The 25,375-nt window shown below is 38.1% G+C and overlaps 3 protein-coding genes across 3 annotated transcripts; 2 read left to right on the plus strand and 1 right to left on the minus strand.

Moving 5' to 3' along the window:
• Positions 1 to 829: 829 nt before the first annotated feature.
• LOC120345050 (uncharacterized) lies at positions 830 to 6,665 on the minus strand. The gene is made up of 5 exons (XM_039414436.2): positions 6,356 to 6,665; positions 6,025 to 6,117; positions 4,947 to 5,077; positions 3,827 to 3,902; positions 830 to 2,484 (listed from the first exon to the last, which is right to left on the minus strand). Exons 1-5 carry the CDS (start codon positions 6,368 to 6,370, stop codon positions 2,365 to 2,367), a joined length of 435 nt encoding a protein of 144 aa, XP_039270370.2. The 5' UTR covers positions 6,371 to 6,665; the 3' UTR covers positions 830 to 2,364.
• Positions 6,666 to 8,196: 1,531 nt separating this feature from the next.
• LOC120343937 (uncharacterized) lies at positions 8,197 to 11,786 on the plus strand. Its single transcript, XM_039412989.2, has one exon. It carries the CDS (start codon positions 8,240 to 8,242, stop codon positions 10,442 to 10,444), a length of 2,205 nt encoding a protein of 734 aa, XP_039268923.2. The 5' UTR covers positions 8,197 to 8,239; the 3' UTR covers positions 10,445 to 11,786.
• On the plus strand, positions 11,784 to 24,661 carry LOC120343938 (tricarboxylate transport protein, mitochondrial-like). The gene is made up of 9 exons (XM_039412991.2): positions 11,784 to 12,028; positions 13,445 to 13,546; positions 14,018 to 14,123; positions 15,239 to 15,377; positions 19,220 to 19,304; positions 20,008 to 20,104; positions 21,184 to 21,307; positions 21,548 to 21,621; positions 22,053 to 24,661. Exons 1-9 carry the CDS (start codon positions 11,875 to 11,877, stop codon positions 22,174 to 22,176), a joined length of 1,005 nt encoding a protein of 334 aa, XP_039268925.2. The 5' UTR covers positions 11,784 to 11,874; the 3' UTR covers positions 22,177 to 24,661.
• The last annotated feature ends 714 nt before the right edge of the window (positions 24,662 to 25,375 follow it).

Below are 25,375 nucleotides of genomic sequence, written 5' to 3' on the forward strand. Positions count from 1 at the left end.
GTACTGGCAAAACATGATGATCTTCAAAATGCAGCAAGTTCAATAATAGTTTAACAATATCCATAAAACGACCGGATTAGAATGTACCCCTTATGGTAGTGGAACCACTGACTGTACCAGCAGTTGAAAAAAACTAGGCTGAGATAGCGGGCGTTAACCCAGCTAGTATTTATGGTGTTATTTTGATTATGTTCAAACAATTCATGCGCAACAAGGTGAAATAACCTTATCAAGCAATGAAACTAGGAAGAATGAGAGTTTTCTTGTGAAAAGAAAAGTAAAACAGCATTGTGCCCGCCTCCAACTGCGTTAACCCAGGTACGTTTGGATGGTAGGTTAAAGATCTCAGATTTCACCTCCGTTCCCACCCACGAAAGAATTGGGGAAGATGATTCTTGCCCTTTAAAAATAGAACCTTGTTTGGGGTGGAAGCATGGGCGCAGCCAGCGGGTGGGTTTTGAGAGTCGGACTCCCCCCCCCCCCTCTTTTTTGCGTCATACATAGCAATACGCTTTTTAAACCCTCAATCCCCCTGAAAACCCACGATTTCTGGCAGGACCCGCTGCCTGTTATTGTCTAACTGGCAAAACGAAATTTCAGAAACCCCCCTTTGAAAATTCCTGACTACACCTCTGGGTGGAAATGTACTCAAAGAATTAATTGTAATCCTCCCAACACTTTAGCGGAAACTTGCCAATGCTTCTATGTTCAAGTTATTCCGAAAACCATCCAAACTGCGCACAGAAAAAGAGGGTGTTATGTCAAAAAGTTTTTTCTGTACATGTAAGCTTTCGAAGAACAATCTAATTCCAAGCTCCCAATGAACTGATCTAATAAATGACATGAATTTTATTTCGCACGTTTAATAATTGACAAGCCAAATAAATATTAAAACAAATCAAAGAATATAAAAAACGCATATCCAAAAAGATAAGTCGAAAAAATAAACCATCAATATGGCAATTCACGACCTTGCATACAGTGTGTTGCGGTCCATGTAAATTATAAAAAATAGGGGTACTCTCGGAGTATGTGTACCAGGTTAGGACATACTTTTATTCTAATTCTCCTAATTTTAGTTCGATTCCGAGTTCGGGGACTGTTTGTGTTAGCCAAGTGAATATACCCCCTGCCCATTGGTTAGTCCCTTCATAAAACTTGGTGTAAGATGGGCGAGCCAAAATTAGGGACCTCCATATTGGTACACATACTTCTGGAGGGCCGAAATAGGTGTGCAATTATTTGCGGTACATGATGGTGGAAGAGGGCGTAACCGACCAGTACATGAAACGGTATCATTTATCAAATCAGAAAACTGACTCTGATGACCCCAAAAGGTTGTATTGTTGAACCCACGTACATTTGAACCCATGTGTATATCTGCGTGTTCAATCTATATGCGACTGCTAAAACCCATGGGTTAGGGTTAGTATGGGTTAAATACCCGTAAAACAAAAAAATTTCCATAGGTGCAATAGTCATGGGTTCAAATGCAATGGAACCTTGGCATCCATACACCGAAAGCAGGCGTTTGTTCATTATTTATTTATGTATTTATATATGTTTTTCTTGGTTTGTCAAATGTACCGATCTCTCTCCCTCTCGCACAGTTGATTACCTGTCCTTGTCAGGTATGGGAAAGGATGGGCAGCCATTTTTTTCAGATTCATGGACTTGAGGGTTACATGAATCACTACGTGGCAGTGCGAAGTCCAGCGATTCTCTTGTCACACCCAGTTCCCTTTTTTTATTACCGATGTTTAGAGAAGTGGTTCTTAATGTTTTTATGGCTCGTGGCCCCCTGCCGGAAATTGGCATTACAGTACTATATATAGCAGAGTGGTTCAAACCCAGGCCATCGGGCCACATGTGGCTCGCAGCTTCATTATTTGTGACTTGCGTCACATTCGGTGAATAATCAAAAAATCGTATTTGGTGTTGTTTCGCCATAGAATTAACCAGAATTACTTCACTAATGTCACTAAATTGACTATAGCCGAGGCAACTAGCGAAGTTGAATGATAGTGTTTGTTTTGTATTGCACTGTTCACTTATTCTTGATACTATTGTGGCCCGCGAACAATGCAAATATAATTTTGTGGCCCTCGGAGCCGACAACCTTGGACCACTCTGATTTATAGTGTTATTTTGAATTTTAGATTCCCATTACGTTCAATCAATTCCCAACAAAGTGAAAACATCCTATGAAATAACTTAATCAAAAATTGAAACTAGGGAGACAGAAGTTTTCAAAGACAAAAGTAAAATCAGTTTTGCAACTAGCATTGTGTCCCCTCCAACTGCTCTGTAGCCCCTTTGGTTGGGAAGATCTGATATACAGGATGTCTTGCATTGTTCGCTCAGTCACTTTAGCTTTCTTTTCTGATCTCTCGATTTTGGGATTGACGATGGAGTCGGTTTATTTGTCGGAGGAACCAGCCCGGGACTTAGGTTGTGGTAGACGATGTTTTGGTCCGAGGAAACCTGAAAAGTAGATAAAAGTATGTGAGATGTTGGGAAGGGGGAATTCGAAGTTGGACTTAAGTCGATCAAAGACGCTAAGTCAGGGGTTCCCAATCTTTTGATGTTATGGAGCCAATGAAGAGTTTGACTATTATTTACGCAGCCCTACAATATATTTATAAAAATTATTTATTGGAACTTATAGAATATGTCATATTTGAATTACCCCCTTGTTGCCACATTTCATTGTTGTCAATTCTTATTAATGCCATTATTGCTTCTTCGAACATTCGAAAAATTAGCAAGTCATTATTTTAATATGTAAACAAATACCTCACGAAGGCCCTAGGTTTCTCTCTCGACGCTCTAAGTCAGGGCTTCCCAAACTGGAGGGGCACGCAATGAATTTTTGGGGTCGCAAGGAGTATGAATTTCACACAAAGTACGGTGCTCCCGAAGTATGCGAACCAAGATGGCGGACATCGGAACGTAACATGGGTAACAGGTTAGGCGATAATTTTTTTCCAATTTTCCTTATTTTAGTCCTATTATCAGTTAGAAGACTAGCCAAGAGCCTCCCGTAGTATTTATACCTAAAATTATGGCCTAACCCTAACCTGGTTCACATATTACATTCCGATGTCCGCCATCTTGGTTCGCATACTTCGGGAGCCCCGAAAGTACTATATAAATCTATTTTACTTTTTTAGACGTTGATTCGAAACACAATTATTAAAACTAGTGAAAAACATAAATCTAACAATTTTGAGAGAATAAATAGAATCAAAGAAGCAGTGCGCCTGCATAACAATGCCAACTTAATTTCAATATATTGGAAGTCGTGAGTTTGAAAGGTCGGGAAGCTCTAAGTGACCTGGCCCAGAAATGTACCAAACTAACCACAAGTTGGTGTTAAGAATCCTAACATGACTCACTTAGTTGGGCCCAATAGTGTTGGTATCACAGATACATACCCCGGGTACAAATCCTGTGCCCCCTTACCCTGGGTGTAATAAATTGGGTAAGCGATGTCAAATCGGAAAATTTCGAACTTTTTGAATATCGTTTCAGTAGCTGCTTGTATAGGGCGTTGTTCAGAATAAATTGCACATGAAAATGCGCTTCAGAAGTATGTGTACCAATATGGAGGTAACTGCTTGTGTTCGCCTATTTTACAACAGATTATGTAAAGGGAACTGAAACCTATGGGCAGGGGGTATATTTATTTGGCTAACACAGACAGTCCCCGCACTTGTAACAGAACTAAAATAAGGTAAATCGGAATAAAATTATAGCCTAACCCTAACCTGGTACACATACTACGGGAGCAACGATGAAAATTGTGTTAGAAAAGTAGTCTCACCAGGGCGAGAATCAATCCATCGTCATATAAGTCAGGATCTCCAGGTGGCTGAATAGTATGGAACACAGACAACATGCTGAAATAATATAAATATTAGTATAAATAAGAAAGCGATGCTCAAATACAAAAAAAAATTTCATATGAAAAAGGACGGACTCTAGCCAAGTACAACAAGGAAGCAATACAATGAAACGAAAGACGAATACCTAATATAGTCACCGCAGTAGGGAGTGATAGTCGGCCCTAAATGGGCTCATTCTTAGTACTGAATGTACTCAAACTCAAAGCGCAGTAAGGCCTTCATGCAAAAGTGTAAAGAGTAGTGGTTGATGAGATGCAAGAGGCTCGGTCGCGTGGCTCATCATGCTGAGCGTTAAGACTACACTTGCCATCGCGCCTCTGAACCCTGTGTGGTTCGAATCCTTTAGGTGATAATTATGTGTCAGAAGATTGCTGGACTCATTGCCGTAGGGTGGCTCACGCACCGCTGGCTATTGACAGCTTCCTCCACCATCAAGTCCATGTATTCGAAACAAATAACTGGCTAATTCCCTACCCAACATATATGGGTAACCGGACGAGAGGCCGTGGTTCGCCATATGATTAAGCCATCTTATCACTTTGTACAAATTTTTGGTTTGATCTTTGGCAAAGTTTCGAATACTTATACAGACAAGTTTGCAAGGGCAATGAAACGAAAATCATTTATTTCAGACATTTAAAGTAAATTACTTTAATCAGCATTTGGTTCTCCTGAAGTATGCGAACCAAGATGGCAGACACCGGAACGTAGTAGGTGTACCAGGTTAGGGTTAAGCCATAATTTTATTCCAATTTTCCTATTTCAGTTTTATTACTAGTTCGGGAACTAGCCAAGTGACTTCCGTAGTATTTGTACCTGAAATTATGGCCTAATCATAACCTGGTACACATACTACGGGAGTACCTATATTTGAATATTTCATACTCGGTCAAAAGACAATATTAAATAACTAAATGCTTTATGCCGTTATTCCTGTTTCTTATCCTTATCTTTACTCAGAATTAACTATAATCTATTTCGTATAGTGTCCGCACCAAGTAACAATCTGCAACTTAGCAGCTAAAAGTTTTTACTCACTCTTCTGGGGACATTTCTTCCTCTGAGAACATTGGCAGAATCACACGGTTGAGTGATTCTTCAGCAAATTTTACAACTAAGTAAGGTCGCTTGAGATTCTCGTCAAAATATAATTCAACTTCGTGCCATTTCTGAAATGAAAAAATTCATTTCAATTCTCTATCTTTTGCAGGTTAAATTTTATTTTAAAATAATCATCCATGTATTTAATAAAGCTTTTTCTGATGAAAATTTGGTTATGTCGAAATTGGAAGCTGAAGTCCTGGTCAAATGTTCCAGCCCAGAGTCTGTATTTTGACTGACTGAGAGCAGGGCTACTCAACTGGCGGACCGCGGTCCGAATTCGGACCTTTCGTGTATACGATTTAGACCGCACCTAATTCTTTGTTTGGATCATTAGCCCCACATTTGAAATTTCCTTTTATTAAATCACTTTTATATATTCGAATATATATGAAAAGAACTATACACAATCTTGATTAGCTAATAATCATTAATTAAGTTTAAGGATGCCGAAATATAATTTCTGTAAAGCCCAGGCCCAAATATTTTTAAAAGTTTTGCATGTGAATCTTCGATAAAAATTGTTGGGTAGCTGTGGCTTAGAGTCAGAGATGTGTAAAAAAATGAAATATTCCATTTCTCTTTTTCATAAACACACTTCAGTCCATGAAAATGGGATTTCACAGTAAAGGGTGACACAAAAAAAACAATGTTGCTTATCGAGCAGCGACACCCATGATAAAAGTCAAATTTGATACAGGTTGAATAAAAAGTCAAACAATATATATATTATTAGAAAAAATTAATCTCCAAAATCCAAATCTGTTACCAAAAAACAAAAATTACGGGCACTGGTGAGGTAACTACTGGTAACAGCATAGCAGCGCACGGCAGACTGAGTACTGTCAGCGTAAAGAGCTATTTAAGAACATTGTTTCGATTGCTTTTTAAGGTGCGTGTTCTGGTACAAGGTAACTTATCCTTAATATCGAAGATGAATAACATGAGATAAAACATAGGTGTATGAATAAATAATTGATAAATATTATTTTGCAGAAAATCGATGACCCCTGACCTTTTTCTCTTTCAGATTACAATATGTTGCAATGGCTGCATGGTTGAGGCTGTCATCACATTTCCCATCACCTTTTGACTTCAGCCATATAAGCTGAAATATAAACCGTTTAGGTAAAAAATAAGATTTTCGTGTAGATTTTGGTAATCTTATGAATAGATAAACAGCCTCCTGTCCGGTTCAATCAAGTTTGCCTCAGCGATGTGATATGTGCATTGCCAACACTTACCGGTAGCATGATGCGCCACAACCGTCATGCCAATTCAGGCGCTTATTACGTCTGTAAGTGATACAATATTAAAGAGACACTTTAAAACACAAAAAATTATACCTTCGGATGTTCCATCCATTCGTTAATCCTCTGATACAACTTTGAAAAAGGCAGAATCAGAAGCTTCAATATGAATTTCTGAATTCTATGGAAAGATGTCACCCATGAGGAAAGCTGGGGGGAAATCCCTTATTTTATCAACAACCAATCAAAAAGTAGGCGTGTCTAAACCACTCATGCAGAAATTATTGTTTATTTTGACAACATAAATAATTTTTGAAATTTATTCTATTCGCATTCTTGAATTTCTGAACCAAAAATCATTGCACACGTTTCCTATTAATGAAAATTTATTAATAAAGATCAAATGTCTTCCGGTGCATACGTGGCGGCGGTAATTGCCGTACTTTTTGCAAATAAAAATGACCTACGTTCATTTTTTTACGTTTTACCACGGTAACGGTGTTTCGTTTGCCTGCGGCGCCGGCTTTGCAAGACTTGTTCTACTCGCTTGCGGTGAGCAGAATAGTAAGCAATGGGGGTCATATCAGTCTGAAAATACGCAATGTAGATACAGAAAGAAGCAAAATGACAATTTAGTAAGAATGGAGACGCGATAAACCGGTGTCACGTAAAGTCTACGTGGTACGTGGGTGATAAAGCATATTTAGCGGGCGACAAAAAAGCAAACAAAACCAATACTACGGTATCGCGGTACGATTAATTCATTTTGCGCGTCGCTTGGATTGCGAAATACGGTACGGTACCGGTACATATTTGTCGAGACAGCGTTATTGAATCTTTCGAAATTGCGGTTATGATAACTTTTTGCGTACCCTCATGAACCGGCGTATGGGAGAAAGGGAAATGTGCCGATATTTCAGTATTGACAGATTGAGTTTACAATATCTTCACAGCAAATGGAATAATTAAACATCCGAACGGAAGTTGTGGTATGGAAAACTTGTACTGTTTTCATTTTGTTGTGTAATTGCTGTTTTTTATGTTCAGGTGTCACATGCAATTTACAGATTTATGGGAGTTTTACAAAAATTATAGTCAAATTAGAATTTCTGCAATTAGAAATAAAATGGTTTGTAGTTGTGTTGAACACAGTCGATGCAACATTCATAGATATTTGTCAATCAGTCAATGTGGTACGGTAGGTCAGTTGTGAGGTTGTTGGTTTGAGGTGCATGGACTTCACAAACGGGTCTAGTTCACTTTCGTACCTTAAGTACTTCTAGTGGGCGTAGCATAACAATTTTTGTATATGTCAATCCTAACCCCCACCTGACTGTGTCATCTAAAAATTATATCACTACGACGTCAAAGTGATGTACGGTAATAAAGCCCTTCAAACTACAAACTGTCATCCAAGACACGTAGACGAGTAAGACGACCACCCGAAATCGAGCAAGCTGTTATCTCATTTTCTCGTCGCAATGATTCCGATATGAGAGAGGCGCAGATGCCATTTCGGGTATTCGTAAGTATAATTTGGCAAGCTCCATGACGTGATTGTGACGTAATTTTTGGATGGCGTAGTCAGGTGAGGGTTAGGATTGACATGTGGAAAAATTGTTATGCTACGCCCACTGGAAGTACTTCAGGTACAAAACTACAGAGACCCTCACAGACTTCATGTTGGAAAAGGCCGCAACCAGCAGTTACATGAACCATCTTACAAAAGCGAAGTGTGCTCGGACAATCTGCTCCGACATGATTATTCCTTACAATATTCGAACATGTGCATTATATTCGAAGTGTGATAACAACCTTGTTGCGATTGTACTGGTAAATTGGGAAGTTTTCTTTTCCCTTTTGTTGTGATGACAAATAAATGATTGACTGACTGAGATAGATTTGAAAATACTAGACCCATTATTATATAATAATGTATTCTATCATCTTCTCAGTTATTGTATCATAGTAGTGTTAAATATGCTTAGAAAGAAAACCTGTAATAGTAGTCTGGGGACTTCTGATTGGTCAACATATAAAGAAAACTTTTGTGATTTATTGGAACGTCAACACGAGACACCGAAACGAAAAAGACGTTTCTTGCGTCGTAAAAATGTTACTCTTTCAAGCATATCCCAAGAAATAGACTCTTCATCTTGCAGCGGGGATGAGAGCTGCAACGTAACCAATGGAGACGCTTTTCAGCCTTTGTCAGAAGATATGTTTTCAAGTCCTGTTATGCATAGGATGTCTCCGAGCAATCATATAAAAAGCACTCCTTCAGGAAGCCCAATTTTGCTTAAAAGTGGTCAAAAAACACGGACTAATTCACTAATCCCCTTGAGTCCTATCACCCCTGGTTTAAAATGGGACAAGTCTCTAGATAGGAGCGTTTTTTCTGTTCACGTTCAAGATTCGTGTCACGAGAATTTTAAGACGCATGAACAGACGTTGTTAGCAATGCCGCTGGAGTTTAGCGACGATGATGAAATAAATGATGAATTCACTCAAGCGGAAAGTACGTTTGTCAATAGCGACATTGCCAATAACAACGAAAAGTTAACACAAGACGATGAAATTGAGATTCATGAGCCAGATTCTCAAGTAATGAATTTCGAATCTCCTGCAAAAGAGCTTGACACAACCGGTTCAAAATGGTTGAAAATAATAAAAGAAAAAATTGATGAAGAGTGGCAGCAAAAAACTGCAAAATTTGTTGAAAATAGCAGTTTTTTGAATCAAAACACATCTTATTTTGACTCTGGAAAAAAGGGAAAATTTGTAAAAGGTGGGCTAGCAGAGCAGTTGACTCGTGTTTTGAAAAAGGAAAATTCACAGAAATCGACTTTCCATCAAAAAATTAAAGCAGGAAAAATCGTGAATCAAAAATCTCCAAGTTTGCTGTTAAAAGTTATTTCAATACAAAAAGAGGGAATCTTGCACATTTTTGAATGCAAAGAAGATGCTTCTAATGAGACAGGAACAGGATACTTTACGTTAATTCTCCCAGATGAATTTGTTTCGGATTTAAAAATAAACTTGGGATCAAATTTGAAAATTTTTTCACCATATTACTCTGTTGAAGTAGACAAATCTTTGCCGATTGTTATACTTAGTGCATATTGTGTTGTCACAGAAGAAAATTTTGCATGTTTATCAACGTCTTCAGAAAAAGTTTCACAAAATTCACAATCACAAGAAATATCAAATAAGAAAAATTGCGAAAGTTTATTAAAATGTCTTGAAGCTCAAAGCTCCATTGAAGACGGCATAACTATTGTTACTACAATTCTTAGGATATTTCGCCGAAATACAAACAGCCCACGAAGACTGAGTTATCTTTGCAGTGATGCTTATGGGACATTTTTTGTTGTGGACATTGGAGCTGATTTCAATGATTCTGAAGCTTTAGAACTTGTAGAAAACTGTGAAGGCCAGCGTGTCGTTTTTGATAATTTGATGTCTAGTGGTCGCATGACGAAATCCCAATTCCCTGCGCTATTTAGCGTCGTTGATTCGATATGGTCTTGCGACGGCAGAGGACTTGTTCATGTCAATAGCAGCCAAGAATCAGGGAGTACAACACAAGATAGTTTGCATCTACTTCCACCTAGTTATTGTTATTTTCTTCTTGCTGGAAAATCTAGCAAATTAGCTATGCCCAGAATTGACGCAGAAAGAATATGTGAAAACAGAATGTGTCAGAAATACAATATCCCTTCAGTAAAAAGCCAGTTAAATCGGCCGACTAATGGAATTCCTGCACCTCATGACGTTCTATACAAACATTCTAAGATTCTCTCTTTAGCAGAAATTAAGCTTTATTCTACGGAGCGACACGCTCGTTTTTCAACTATTGTGAAATATATAGGCATCGAATCAAATACTTGTCATAGTCAAGATTTGTATTGTAATGAGCATCCTAATGATGTCATAATGTGTGTTTCAGAAAGTTCTGGGAATTCCCCTCCCACAAATTTAAATATTGTTGTTAAAATGCCCTGCTACATACCCGAAAAACTTAACCCTGGTTGTGATGTCATATTCAAAGATTTATATTTTAATGATGATGTCATAATTGCAGATTCATGCAGTAGAATTGTTGTTTTCAATTGTAATTGTGACATTCATAATGTACTTTGTCAAGATGTGCCAGACAGCATATTATCAAAGATCTGTCTTTAATTTTTTTTATACGATGCTTATTTCTTTCCCAATGCCGTGGCTCTGTACTGAAGGCTTTAAGCATTCATGGCCCCTTGTTTATAATTTCAGTGATATATATAGTGTTATTTTGATTGGTGGATTCCAAATCCCATTATGTTCAAATAATTCATGCTCAACAAAGTGGAAACAAGCTGTAAAAAAACCTTATCAAGCAATGAAACTAGATAGTTTTCTTGTGAAGTGAAAAGTAAAATCAGTTTTTCCCCTAACATCGTGGCCCCCCTTTTGTGCCCAACTGCTTTGTGTGGCCCCTTTGAGATTAGGAAGTGGGCGTAAGGCAATTGGCCATCTGGTGTTAGTGCTAACTTTTTCAATCATATTGATTTTGGTTAATTAATCACCTAGCTGATTGATTGACCAAATTAATTTTCTTTAGTATTGTGCGAGATATTGATCTTAAGCTGGTTTAATGAATTAAAATTGTATCATTTGTATTCTGACTTCAGTCGTTTTTAAACTGCTACGGTGCTCGTAGTGAAAGGAATGAGTGAACCTCATAATATCAATTAGAATTTAATATTTGGCTCTGGCTGCAAATACTGTTTTGATAAAAATTCTCTATCTTATTCAGAAGCTGAGAAGCTGAACTAAGGCAGTGGTTCCCAAACCGCGCACGCCAAACTTGAGTGAAATAGTGTAACACCCCATATTTTTGCGTTCTAGATATGGCCAATTCTTATGCCATTATCGCTGTTTAAGCATGTGTATCTTAGTTACAAATCAATTATACCGGTAGCTCAATTATACATACCGGTATAGGCCTCTTGCGGGCGCCTTTCTATCCCGAATATATCCTTCTGGTTTGAGTTTTGGCACCCGATCAATAAACTTTGGGCATTACTGAACTAAGGTAGCAATACTCGTTTGACTGAGATGTTGCTAGTGGCAAATTTTAACTAAAATAGATTGTAAATTGGCTATGCGAATATCACCAAATGTATTTGTACGTTCGATACCCGGTTCCATTACATTTGAACCCACGTACATTTGAACCCATGACAATTGCACCTGTATGCGATTGCACCAATGGAATTTTTTTTGTTTCACGGATAGTTAAACCCATACTAACCCTAACCCATGGGTTTTAGCACCCGCATATAGATTGAACCCGTGGATATACGCATGGGTTCAAATGTACGGTCACCTCGATACCCATTAGAGCTCTTTTATTTTTTTGAATGATGTTCTTTACCTATTGGTATATTTAAAGTTATTGTTTCATTTTTATTACTAATTGCAAGACTTTTCAACCTTTTTATTTTCGTTATTTGATTTTTCAAAAATTTTTTACTTTTTCAGTTTTTTTAAAATATATGTATATATATTGATGAATTCATATAAAAAAAATAGAAAATATATATTCTTGTTTATTCTAAAAATCCAAAATCATGTCGGATAATAATGGACGTCCGTGTTTATGGAATGCGATGTCTCCGACAGCCAGGCTTGCTGGACTTCATGGTCACTCAACCAATCGAAGATTTGCTGCCTTAGCTGCCGGGAAAAATCAGCCAAAAAACCCTGTGAAAGCTGTTTTAGCTGGTTTGTACTTTTTCATTTTATGGTTTTACTTTTATAGTAGTGGTTTCGAAACTGGGTTTCACAGCCCCCTGGGGCAGGGCTACTCAACTATTTTCACCAGAGATCCGTATACAAAACTTCAAAATTATTTGGGGCCGGTGTTTCCAGAAATTATATTTCAACATCCATGTTCTGTTAGATCAGGGTGGTCCAAACCCAGGCCCGCGGGCCACATGTGACCCGCCACTTTATTATCTTGGGCCCGCGTTACATTTGCGGGAGGGTGACAAAAAATCGCATTTGGTGTTGTTTCGTCATCAAAATACCCAGAAAAATCTTTCGAAATTTTGTTACATCACTAATGTCACTGAATTGACTAGTGTTATGGCTAGCTGAGGCAACTAGCAAAGTTGAATAATGTGCTTGGCTAGTCTAAATTATTATCTGGCTTTCTATCTTTTCGGTCGGGAATATATATGCTAACAATAGAAAACTAAAAATATAATGCGGATTCTATTAGCCTTAGTTGCTACGCCTGATAAATAAATATTAATATTATGACCGAAAATATAATGCCTGCCGGATGGTTTTTTGCAACCAGCCTAAACAGTATTACAAAAAATGCTGCCCATATGTCAGACAATTTAGTAATTATTAATTACACTTCTGTATCTCAAATCCTAAAACGGCAATTTTTCTTTATGGCACTTTTTCCGTTTTGAAGAGTTTGAAAGCTTACACTACATGTAGGATATATATAGTAAGATTTTTGCACGTTTTCTTGAGTTTTTTGGTGGTTCTTCCATGTTTTAGCTTGGTAAAAGACAAATAATGATAATGTGCTTGAACAATAAAAAGTGTTTGTTTTGTATCACAATGTTTGCCTATTCTTGGCACTATTCTGGCCCGCAAGAAATGCAAAAATAATTTTGTGGCCCGCGAGGCCTACAACCTTGGACCACCCTGTGTTAGATTATTAGCTAATCAAGATTGTTTATTATGCTGTTATAGTTTTTTCCATACATACAAAACAATAAAAGTCATTTCATAAAATGAAACTTTAAAAGTGGGGCTGATGATCCAACATGAAGAATTAGGTGCGGTCCAAATCAAATACTCGAAGAGTACGGATTCGGACCACGATCTGCAGTTAAGTAGCCCTGCCCTAGGGCACTATTTTCTAACCTATGGGTCGCAAACCTAAAACTGGGTCGCCTGGAAATCTTTTTAGATCAAGATTATTAATCTGTGTTCCTCTCATAGGTAACGTAATTCTAATGTTTTAACCGTTGAACCAGGGGTGTGTAAAATTTTTGTCAGTTGTGTGTTGACAAGGGGTCACTAAATGGCTTGGCGGGCTGAGTGTGGCCACCTGTTGCACACCCCAGGATTAAGTCACGTACCCACTAAGTTTTTACGTATATACTTAATTTTCAGGTGGAATCGCTGGCGGTATTGAAATCTGTATTACATTTCCAACTGAATATGTTAAAACGCAGCTACAGCTCGCAGAAGGGATGCACTCACCCAAATATAAGGGTAAGGATTTTATCATAGATGCTCAAAACTAATTTCAAAATTATTTATGTTTGGTATTTTAATTCAGGGATAATTATTATAAAAGTATTACTTGAATTATTTCTCATTTTGAACAATTTAAGTCTGTCTTTTCCAGTGGTTTTCAGCCTTTTTCTTTTTGTAGCCCATTTTCGTTGCACAAAAATTTTATGGCTCATTGACTTTTTCATGCAAGAATAGAAACTAAGAAAAGTAAAAATCTATGTCGAAAAATATAGACGTTTTCAATTCACTCAGTAGCAAAAACGCATCATCATTCATTGCCACTACAATCAAAGTTGAATAATTTCGTAAAATGATAATAATTATTTTTAATTAGCTTCACGTCCTCTCAAAAAATTGTCTACGCCTCCCTGTGTATGTTTGAGGCCACTGGTTTAGAGCTTTTGGGAAGAGACCGACTTATTTTACAAGAAGGCCTTTTTTCTTAAGGAATAATGGACTGTGTTCGAGTTACTGTGAAGAGCCATGGAGTTCTAGGACTGTACCGAGGTTTGAGTTCTTTAGTCTATGGTTCAATCCCCAAAGCAGCCGTCAGGTAAGTTTAATTTAGGATTTCGAATGGGTGGGGATGGGCAATGCGTGATATTCTGAGAGTATTCGGTACTGGAAACCAGGTTATTTTGAAATTTGTAATGCACATGTTGAGTGAACGTTAAACGGTATCTCTCACAGGACATGAACATTTTTTGCATTATTTTATTTCGTAATTGAATATTATCTGATCAAACTGAGGCTTGATAGAAGAAAAGCGCACATGCAATGCAGCATTGACACCCAACATATCGTCGGATGAGAACAGAACAGGCCTACTTACCTTACTAAGTCACAATTTTGAGTTTTGAGAAAAACGCAAAAAACAATTTGGAATTTTTTTATTTTTGAATTTCTAGATATTCACACTTAGTAAAGACCTGAGCTCTGGTTATTTTAATGTGGATGTGAATATCTTTGTAATCAATATTTTTTGGCACTTCAGCTTCAATTCCTTCCTGCTTTTTTACCCCCATAAGGGATTTTGGCCCATTCTGTTCTCAACAACTTCTGAATTTTTTTGTATGGGATGCAAGGTAAAACAAGGTGACTTAGGCCTAAGTTGCACTGAAGAAATTTTTAGGGATGTAAGTTTCGGACATTTCATTTCTGATGTTCATGCCCATCATATTGGAACTTGGGACTATCCTTTTTCAGTATTTTGGGGTTTTGAGCCATGCTCTACAAGGTGGTGGTCTTGAAATTCTGAATTTCATAATATTTTAGCTGGACTTAGGACTGTAGAAGTTAAGAACAGAATGGGCCTAAGTCCAGCTAAAATTTTTATTATTGAGAAATTCAGGATTTCAAGACCACCACCTTGTAGAGCATGGCTCAAAACCCCAAAATATTGAAAAAAGTGAATTTTGCAAAAATGTGACTTAGGCCCCTTCTGTCCTCATCCGGCGATATTGTGCTTTTGGCTCAAAGTCATTTACTGCCTCAATGAAAGGCATCAATTTTCCTACAACAGCCTTCCTACGACCTCACTTTTTGTGACTCACTGGTTGGGAATCTGACTTAGTGTATCGGTCTTGTCTTCAATACCTTTACGATTAGTCTACGACTACTAGATAATTGCATCCAGGAAATTAAATAGTTTTTGTTTAATATATTTAGGTTTGGTGTTTTTGAGTATTTATCAAACTTCCGACGAGATTCCAACGGAACATTGACATCCATGGACGGACTTCTGTGTGGTCTCGGAGCTGGACTGGCCGAAGCAGTTCTTGTTGTCTGTCCCATGGAAACAGTTAAGGTAAAAGAAATTTGTACTACGGCTGCGGGGTCTAGGGAAACTTAACCTCGACTTTCAACCTTCAGTTGCTAAATTTTTGGCTCCGACTTAGGTACTCCGAAGTATGTGAACCAAGCTGGCGAACACCGAACGTAGTATGTGTACCAGGTTAGGCCATAATTTCAGGTACAAATACTACGGGAGTCACTTGGCTTGTCCCCGAACTCGTAATAGAACTGGAGTGAGGAAATTTTGGATAAAATTATGGCCTAACCCTAACCTGGTACACATACTACGTTCCGGTGTCCGCCATCTTGGTTCACATACTTCTGGAGTACCCTGACTTAGATTTCGGCTTGCTTATCTTTAAGAAACGTTACGAACTATGTAGATATATTGTAGTGCATAACGGTCACTCAAAGGTGAAGAAAACTCATCTCTGAGTAAAGTTATGGGCAGCCACTGAAGTGGCAACTACTGAAACTATATCATGTATTGGAGGTTGAATTTCAGGCCAGCAAATTTCTCCAGGCATTAGGGTCAGTATTGGCCGGTGTTTCTCAATCTTTTTTTTTTTGGTGGCCCGCTTTGGTTGCACAAAAATTCTGAGACCCATTACCTTTCATATGCAAGGAAAAAACGACATGGAAAACAAAAAATTCTTTCCTAAAAGATAGCCATTTCCACTTTAATATTTCTGAATGTAAATTATTACACAGTAACAAAAAATAACATCATTCATTGCTACTACAATCAAAATTACAGGGATGTCCGATACAAATCGAATAAGCAAAATTCATTTTATTCGATACAGAAATCTTTAAATTTAGAAATAATTTAGAACATTTTTAATAAAAATCAGCTGTCAGACATAAACTTACGATATTTCAACTGATAACAACACAGAGAAAACCTTTATGTTTATGTAGTTTTAGATATGATCAACACGAAGATACAGTTATTTATGTGATATTCCAATTTAGAATGTATTCGATATTTCATATTCAAAAATATTTTCTTAGAAAGTATTTGGAATAGTGAATATTCTGTTTTGGCCAACCCTGCTCCGTAGTACTCACCAGTGTTCTTAACAATCTATGAATGGGGACACAAACATACTCGGGTGTCGGATTACTAATTGACATTTCCTGAACATGAATGTAATTGTTTGAGAACTGAATGGTGCAATCATTTATAACTAACTTTTGCGTAAGTGCAGTGGTTTTTGAACTTTCATGATCTGTGGGTCTTTTCCAGAAACTTCCAGCACTACATGGCCCTCTGCTCTTAAATGGAAATAACCTGGGGTGTAGCCAGGGATTCGCAAGAGGGTTGGCGGGTCTGAAATTTCTAATTGCCAAGTTAGACTCTGACAGCTCACATGGATTTTCAAGATTCTTGATGGGTCTGAAGGCATTTCATGCTTCCAAATATTGATATAGACCAGCAGTTTTCAACCATTTTTTATTTCGTGGCCCATTTTCGTTGCACGAAAATTCTGCGGCCCACTAACTTTTTCATGTTGGGGAAAAACTTCAAGAAAAACATAGAATTCTTTCTGCGAAAATTGAAACTTTCACTTTAAGGATAATTAGGTGAAAATTACAGCCCTGTAACAAAAAACTGCATCATCCATTGCTATTATCATCAAATTTAACTGAATTTATCAACAACTCTAGCAATTTTTAATAGGGTATGTAGCACACCTGAAAATGTTCTCGTGACCCAGCAGTGGGCCATGGCCCACAGGTTGAGAACCAGTGATATAGACGAACGCTTTTCCCGCATGTCAAAATGTAGGGTCGGGTTCACCCCCTGGAAATAACTTGTTGGTTTAATACGGCTTTTAATATTTAACAAGAAAAAGCCAACAATTGAAAAATTCACAGTCAATACTCTTCAAATTAATGTAGTCATTGCAAATGGCACCTAGTTTTGCTCAGAAATGAGTTTTTTGCTTTTGAGTGAGGGCACGAATTGCACCGTTACCATTCAATACAATTTCAGTAGATCTAGGCATTTAAGTTTATTAAAAGCACTTTAAGTGAGTGCCCGTAACTTTGCTCAGAGATAGTCGCCTTTGATTCTGAGTGAATGCCTTTAACTTTACTCAGAGATGAGTGTCGTTTCTTCTGAGTGAGTGCCCGTAACTTTGCTCAAAGATAAGTCTCCTTTACTTCTGAGTGAGTGCTCGTAACTTTGCTCAGAGATGAGACTTACTTTTGAGTGAGTGCTCATACCTTTGCTCAGAGATGAGTCTCCTTGACTTCTGAGTGAGTGCCCGCAACTTTACTCAGAGATGAGTCTCCTTTACTCCTGAGTGAGTGCCCGTAACTTTGCTCAGAGATGAGTCTCCTTTACTTCTGAGTGAGTGCCCTTAACTTTGCTCAGAGATGAGTCTCCTTTATTTCTGAGTGAGTGCCCGTAACTTTGATCAGAGATGAGTCTCCTTTATTTCTGAGTGAGTGCCCGAAACTTTGCTCAAAGATAAGTCCTATTTAATTCTGAGTGAGTGCCTGTAACTTTGCTCAGAGATGAGTCTCCTTTACTTCTGAGTGAGTGCCTGTAACTTTGCTCAGAGATGAGTCTTTTTTACCTCTGGGTGAGTGCCTGTAATTTTGCTCAGAGATGAGTCTCCTTTACTTCTAAGTGAGTGCCTGTAACTTTGCTCTGAGATGAGTCTTCTTTACTTCTGAGTGAGTGCCTGTCACTTTGCTCAGAGATGAGTCTCCTTTACTTCTGAGTGAGTGCCTGTAACTTTGCTCTGAGATGAGTCTTCTTTACTTCTGAGTGAGTGCCTGTAACTTTGCTCAGAGATGAGTCTCCTTTACTTCTGAGTGAGTGCCTGTAACTTTGCTCTGAGATGAGTCTTCTTTACTTCTGAGTGAGTGCCTGTAACTTTGCTCAGAGATGAGTCTCCTTGACTCCTGAGTGAGTGCCCGTAACTTTGCTCAGAGATGAGTCTTCTTTACTTCTGAGTGAGCGCCTGTAACTTTGCTCAGAGATGAGTCTCCTTTACTTCTGAGTGAGTGATCGTAGCTTTGCTCAGAGATGAGTCTTCTTTACTTCTGAGTGAGTGCCCGTAACTTTGCTCAGAGATGAGTCTCCTTTACTTCTGAGTGAGTGCTCGTAACTTTGCTCAGAGATAAGACTTACTTTTGAATGAGAGCCCATACCTTTGCCCAGAAATGAGACTCCTTTACTTCTGAGAGAGTGCCCGTAACTTTGCTCTGAGATGAGTCTTCTTTACTTCTGAGTGAGTGCCTGTCACTTTGCTCAGAGATGAGTCTCCTTTACTTCTGAGTGAGTGCCTGTAACTTTGCTCTGAGATGAGTCTTCTTTACTTCTGAGTGAGTGCCTGTAACTTTGCTCAGAGATGAGTCTCCTTGACTCCTGAGTGAGTGCCCGTAACTTTGCTCAGAGATGAGTCTTCTTTACTTCTGAGTGAGCGCCTGTAACTTTGCTCAGAGATGAGTCTCCTTTACTTCTGAGTGAGTGATCGTAGCTTTGCTCAGAGATGAGTCTTCTTTACTTCTGAGTGAGTGCCCGTAACTTTGCTCAGAGATGAGTCTCCTTTACTTCTGAGTGAGTGCTCGTAACTTTGCTCAGAGATAAGACTTACTTTTGAATGAGAGCCCATACCTTTGCCCAGAAATGAGACTCCTTTACTTCTGAGAGAGTGCCCGTAACTTCACTCAGAGATGAGTCTTCTTTACTACTGAGAGAGTGATCGTAACTTCACTCAGAGATGAGTCTCATTCACTTCTAAGTGAGTGACTGAAACTTACTCTGAGATTCGTCTTTATTTCTTCCTTGGGAGTTGGACTTAAAATTTTATTGAAAAACTTTTTTTTTTATCCCAGGTTAAATTCATCCATGACCAGACTGGACCAAATCCAAGGTACAAAGGTTTCTTCAGAGGAGTTGTTCAAATTGTAAAGGAACAAGGTAGAATAAAGACATTTTTTTAAGAAATAGTTAGGAATACGCTCGCCACCGCACCTCTGATAACTCTGCTGCGTGGGTTCGAATCCCATGCGGGGATGATTATGTGCGAAAGGATTGCTGGACTCCTCGTCTAGGGTGGTTAACGTGCTGGTACGGCTTCATAGACATATTACATAAATATTTAAATTCTATCACATCTTGCAGGCAGGGCCGGACACTCTTTGGTTGACGATCCAAGTTCAGCCCTCCAAAAATTATGGAAAGTGTCTGCCCCTGCTTGCAGGTACCATGATCTAATCCAGGGGTGGCCAACCGGTCAGAGACCAATAGCCGCATTTTGTACTTTATTGCCGCGAAGAGCCGCATTATAAAATAAGACCACACATGAACATCAGATATACCTATAATCAGCTCTGCTAGAATGCTAGTGTATTGTAAATGTCACTAACCAACATTATTATGACAAGAATTTACAAGCCATAAATTGTTAAGCATGCTAGTTAGAGCATGAGCCGCATGAAACCGGAGAAAGAACCACATGCGGCTCGCGAGCCGTGGGTTGGCCACCCCTTATCTAATTTATGACATCTTGCAGGTATCTTTATGACATCTTACAGATATCCCTGTTCTAATTTATGACATCTTGGAAAAATCTTTATGACATCTTGCAGAAACCCATGTTCTAATTTATGACATCTTGCAGGTCTGCGAGGGACGTACCAAGGTTTGACAGCAACAATGTTAAAACAAGGATCAAATCAAGCGATCAGATTTTTTGTGATGACTTCATTAAGAAATTGGTAGGTTTTGGTAATTTTGAAATATTTTCTAGGTAGAGGAAAGCTTATCTCTTAAACAGGAGGGTCATTGCTGACCAGCCGTGGCACTCTTCACAAATCGACGCCATTGGTCGGTTCTGTGACAGTTTAAAATCTTTTTTAGGTTTTGCCAGCCTTAGATCTAATTTACTCTTATGCATATTTATACAGGTCAGACAATAAAATATAATTAAAATATTGCACAGGAAATCTTCAAGCCTTTGTAATGCTTCTAAGGTTGAAAAACAATTGGTCTAGAGCTGTGTTCAAGCAAGAAAACTAGATAGCGTCATCACCAGCCCCACAAAGTCGTCGCTCCGACTCAATAGCGACACCACATGTCCTATCACTAATTAATCAATAACTCGCTAACCATACGACATAATTCATCCGAAATCAATAGGCTTCTGGTATATGATGAATGCACATGCAAAATTTGGAGCAGATTCGACCTCGCTTTCGTGAGATATCGCGTAACATACGAAAGTGTCTAACAGACAAACGAGATAGCGATCAGAGACCGCCGACTTATCGATCTAGCGGCGTGTAACCCTCACTCTGACTCAATAGCGACACCACGTGTCCTATCACTAATTAATTAATAACTCGCTTATTATACGACGTAATTCATCCAAAATCAATAGGCTTCTGGTATATGATGAATGCGCATGCAAAATATGGAGCAGATTCGACCTCGCTTTCGTGAAATATTGCTTAACATACCAAAGTGTCTAACAGACAGACAAACAAACGAGAATATCGGTCAGAGGCCGAAGACTTATTGATCGAAAGTTAGGGGATCCCCAAAACAGCGCTCTTACTCCATAGTGACACCTTGTGTCCCATCACTAATTATTTGACATAATTCATCCAGAATCAATAGGCTTCTGGTACGAGATAAGATGAATGCACATGCAAAATCTTGAGCAGATTCAATCTCACTTTCGTGAGATATTGCGTGCATGTAACAGACAAACAGACAAATACCTATCAACATACTTACTGATTAAAATCGATAAGTAACAAACAGACAAATACTATTATCCTGTTTCTTGTCTCAGGTACAGAGGAGATGATCCGGGCAAGGAGGTTGGAATGTTGTTGACAGCAGCTTTCGGCGCAACTGCTGGAGCGGCGTCAGTCTTTGGTAACACACCACTAGATGTCATAAAAACACGAATGCAGGTTTGTTTTGCTGTCTTATCACAGTGCATTTAGTCTTCAATCTTTCAGTGGTTGCTTACATCTCCACTTTTTGTGGCTGGACTTGTTGCAAAATCCAGGAAAAAATAACAAATGTAAGTTTACGTAACTATCATTTGGGGTTACGCAAGACCTTTCCTTGCTCTATGCTTTTGGGAAGTGGATCTGTATGAGTGTAACGTTACACCCGACTTGGTAACCAATCAATCTTAATTATTCCAGGGCCTCGAATCTCACAAATATAAGAATACGTGGGATTGTGCGAAACAGATTTGGACAAACGAAGGCGCTTTAGCGTAAGTTTTTTTTTTATTCAAGAATTTTAATTATTTTTTCTGGACAAGGCACTGGGATTCAAAACAGGGATTGTTTGGAACCACAATGTCTCCGGTGCCACGGTATACCCTGTGTCTATTTGTGGAATTAATGGACCTAATGATCAAGGACTTAATAGATAACGGGCCCAATAATGATAACGAGACTCTGTAATGATAACGGGACTTTATGATAAGAGTTTAAAGTTTGCTCAAAGCAAGGTTCCGAGCTCTCAACAAAAAGTGGGAAGAGTACGAGTACTGATAGATAGAAATTCCAAGTTGCCACTAATAGCTATTCGTTTTTCCATGCAATAAAAATAATTTTGGTACATACTCACTGAAAACAAGTTTCAAGATTTTAGTTAAAATGTTTGAAAATCTAATTTTAATTTCTAACCCTGTATTTTCAGATTTTACAAAGGCACTGTACCGCGACTTGGAAGAGTTTGTGCTGACGTAGCACTCGTGTTCGTTCTCTATGAACAAACTGTCAAATTCCTGAACAAAGTTTGGCCGGAAAAAGACCAACTATAAACTATTATTGTTATATCATAGTTATGCAATTGTTTCACGCTTCGTTAATTCCATTGTGGGTTGGTTTGGGAAAAAAATCTTTTACCTGAACCGTCAATTTTGCCACCGATCCCTGTTTTCGTGTCGTTTACCTGAAGGTTTATATCTATCTTAACCCAGTCCATATCGTGAGCTCCACTTCATATCGCCACGGCCCAATTGTGGGCTGCCATTTCTAGTGGGTTTTCAATAAATTTCAATTGTGGCAGTGATACACAAAAAAGTTCTATAAATCCAACATATCAATTTTTTGCCAAATGGTTTTGTTCATATAATAAACGATCATACCTTCCGCTCATTTCAACTAATATTAAATGCCTCTTAATAAGTTCATTAAATAGTTGAATTTTAAATTCCAACGAAATTGTTGGAACTTGAAACCTCACTTAAAAAAACTTTGCTGACCACTGGCTTACTCTAATCATTTTCCAAAGTTTTATATTGATCGTAACCCAGAAGATCGAATTTTATATGCTCACTTTAACTCAGTGGTTTTCAACCGGGCTTCAAAATTGCTCTAAATTTGGCAAATTTCATGATCAAATATAATTTTCCCCAAGTATTTAAACCAAGATGACGGACACCAGAATGTAGTATGTGTACCAGGTCAGGGTTATGCCATAATTTCTGGTACAAATACTACGGGAGTCACTTTGCTATTCCCTGAACTCGTAATAGAACTGAAATAAGGAAAATTGGAATAAAATTATGTCCTAACCTGACCTGGTACACATACTACGTTCCGGTGTCCGCCATCTTGGTTCACATACTTCGGGGAGTATTCAACTATACATATAAATAATTGCATAGCGGTTCGCAGAGTCTCTGGAATGTTGGATTGGAGTCCCGCTCCACCAAGAAGGTTGAAAACCATTGCTGCAACCATTTGCCCAAAGTTTAAATCTATCCTAATCACATTTCCACGCAAACACTGTGCTAGAAAGTATTCGAACAAAATTTCTCTCGTACTAGTTTGAGCTTTGGATCAAAAATGGTCAGGGGTTTCCCGAATCTCTGGGCATTGGTACAAAATTCTCTATAACGAACGTGGACAAACTACACATGGGCCAAATCCGGCCGGCTGAGTATTTCAATCTGGCCTGACTGACGCTGCCACAACTAAACTGAAACCAAATTGTGAGTTTTTATTTAAAAAATAGCTTAAGGAATATGTCGAGGTTGCGATAAAATTTAGTTTTGGCTTTGTTTTCCACTTTTGCATTTGTAACACTGTAATATTGTTTATAAAATGGTTTTCAAACTTTTCAATCCGTACTCCTTTTTCGGAATTCGCCTCGCGTCCCACTTGAAAAAAAAAAGTAGCTAACAACAAGCTACAAATAACATATAGTAAGGTGAAAGTATGTTTTATTCAAAAAAAAAGGGTAAAATGAATGTAAATATCCAAAATAGGACGGGCAAGATCAAATGTAACAAATATTTTCAATTTTAATTAGCTTAACGACCCCTCAAAAAATGCCACCTATGTGGGACACGCCCACCTTTTGAGAACCACTGCTTTAGTGGGAGGACTTTGCGCTATAGTACCGCCAAATATAATGTCTATGTTAGACTTGGGCTGCATGGCACAATGTAGAAGTGTGTACCCCCCTATACAATTTCTTGCTATTTAATATTTTTTGTAATTATATGAATGTATTAAACTATATATATATTATCTTTAGTGATCTTTGTAATTATTGAAGAGTTCACCAGAACAAAAATTCTAGAGATCAAATAAAGTTTATTAAAAAATTCAGCGCTTCGAAAGTATGTATGTGTATGGACGTAACTAATTTTGTTTGCCTATTTTACATCAAGATGTGTAAAGGGACTGAAAGCTATGGGCAGGGAGTATATTTATTTTGCTAATACAGACAGTCCCCGAACTCGTAATAGAACTAAAATGGGGAAAATTGGAATGAAATTATGCCCTAACCTGGTACACATACTTTGGAAGTACCAAAAATTCTATATTTTTCGGAAGGTGCAACGGCCTGGCGTCAAGAGTTTTCGCAGGTTACACATTCTCTGGTCAAATCTCATGCCCCTCCGATGAAAAGGCATCACATATAAAAAATCCTCAAGTTTTCCGACCAAATTTTGTTGGTTTTCGGAAAAATTGTTCCACCATGTAGATTTGCCGCTGATAAAAATATGGTTACCATTTGATAAATTGTTGAAGTTTTCAGATCTTTCCATTAGAGTTTGGCATTTCACACAAGCGCGGTCACTTTAGCTTGTTCAAAAAACCTTGCTCCCCCTGCTCTCACCTCTTGACCATCGGTTATGATCTTTTTCTCTAATTACCTTAGTTTTTAATTTTGTTGATAAGAATAAATCTACTTGTGCTGGTGTGTTTATTATTGTTTTTGATTATATTCGTAGCAAGATGTTAATTTTCCATGAAATTTAGACTCTTATAATATGAGTGTTGCTAAAAAGATTGTCCGTCTGATTTTTTGGAAATAAGCACTTCAATAATAGTTTTCAGTTGTAGTGTTTTTGGTTGGTTCACTGATGTGAATGTCCCCCATTGCCCAGCTGTTAAGAGTTGAAAAAGGGCGCATAGAGAAAGAGATAAAAATTATGCCCTAACCTGGTACACACACTACGGGAGTATCATAAACACCACCTTTGTGTAAATTGTTTGGTGCTTCCGAAGTATTCGTACCAAGATAGCGCACAACCTGAACATAGTATGTGTACCAGCCTGTGTGTCATCTTGGTACGAATACTTCCGGAGCGCTAATTGTTTTACCATTGTTGGTTTAGGGATTCGTTGTTCATTCATCGCGTCGAATATAGCGAGAAAAAAGATAAATTCATAAAACTCTATCAAAGAAAGATAGCGCAAAATTTGAAAGAGAGAAGCAGGAGGAGAGTACAACAGAGCGTGCAATCTTTTCCATGCGATTGTTGCATTTTTTCTACTTCTGAAAATGCTTTGTGACAAAATATAAGATGCCTTATTACCTAACAGACGGGTCGAAATATGACGATATATTTTAGGTCAGGATAAGTAGGGCAATAACCATAACTTGTACCAACCTGACCCGAGAAGAGCAGATGATATAGTTTGTTGTCAGTGTATACTGGGATAGCACTAAAAATATATCACCTAAAAACAAGTCAAGTCCATGCCCAAAACAAATAACTG

Source organism: Styela clava, chromosome 5 (genome assembly GCF_964204865.1).
Source record: "Styela clava chromosome 5, kaStyClav1.hap1.2, whole genome shotgun sequence".
Taxonomy (NCBI): domain Eukaryota; kingdom Metazoa; phylum Chordata; class Ascidiacea; order Stolidobranchia; family Styelidae; genus Styela; species Styela clava.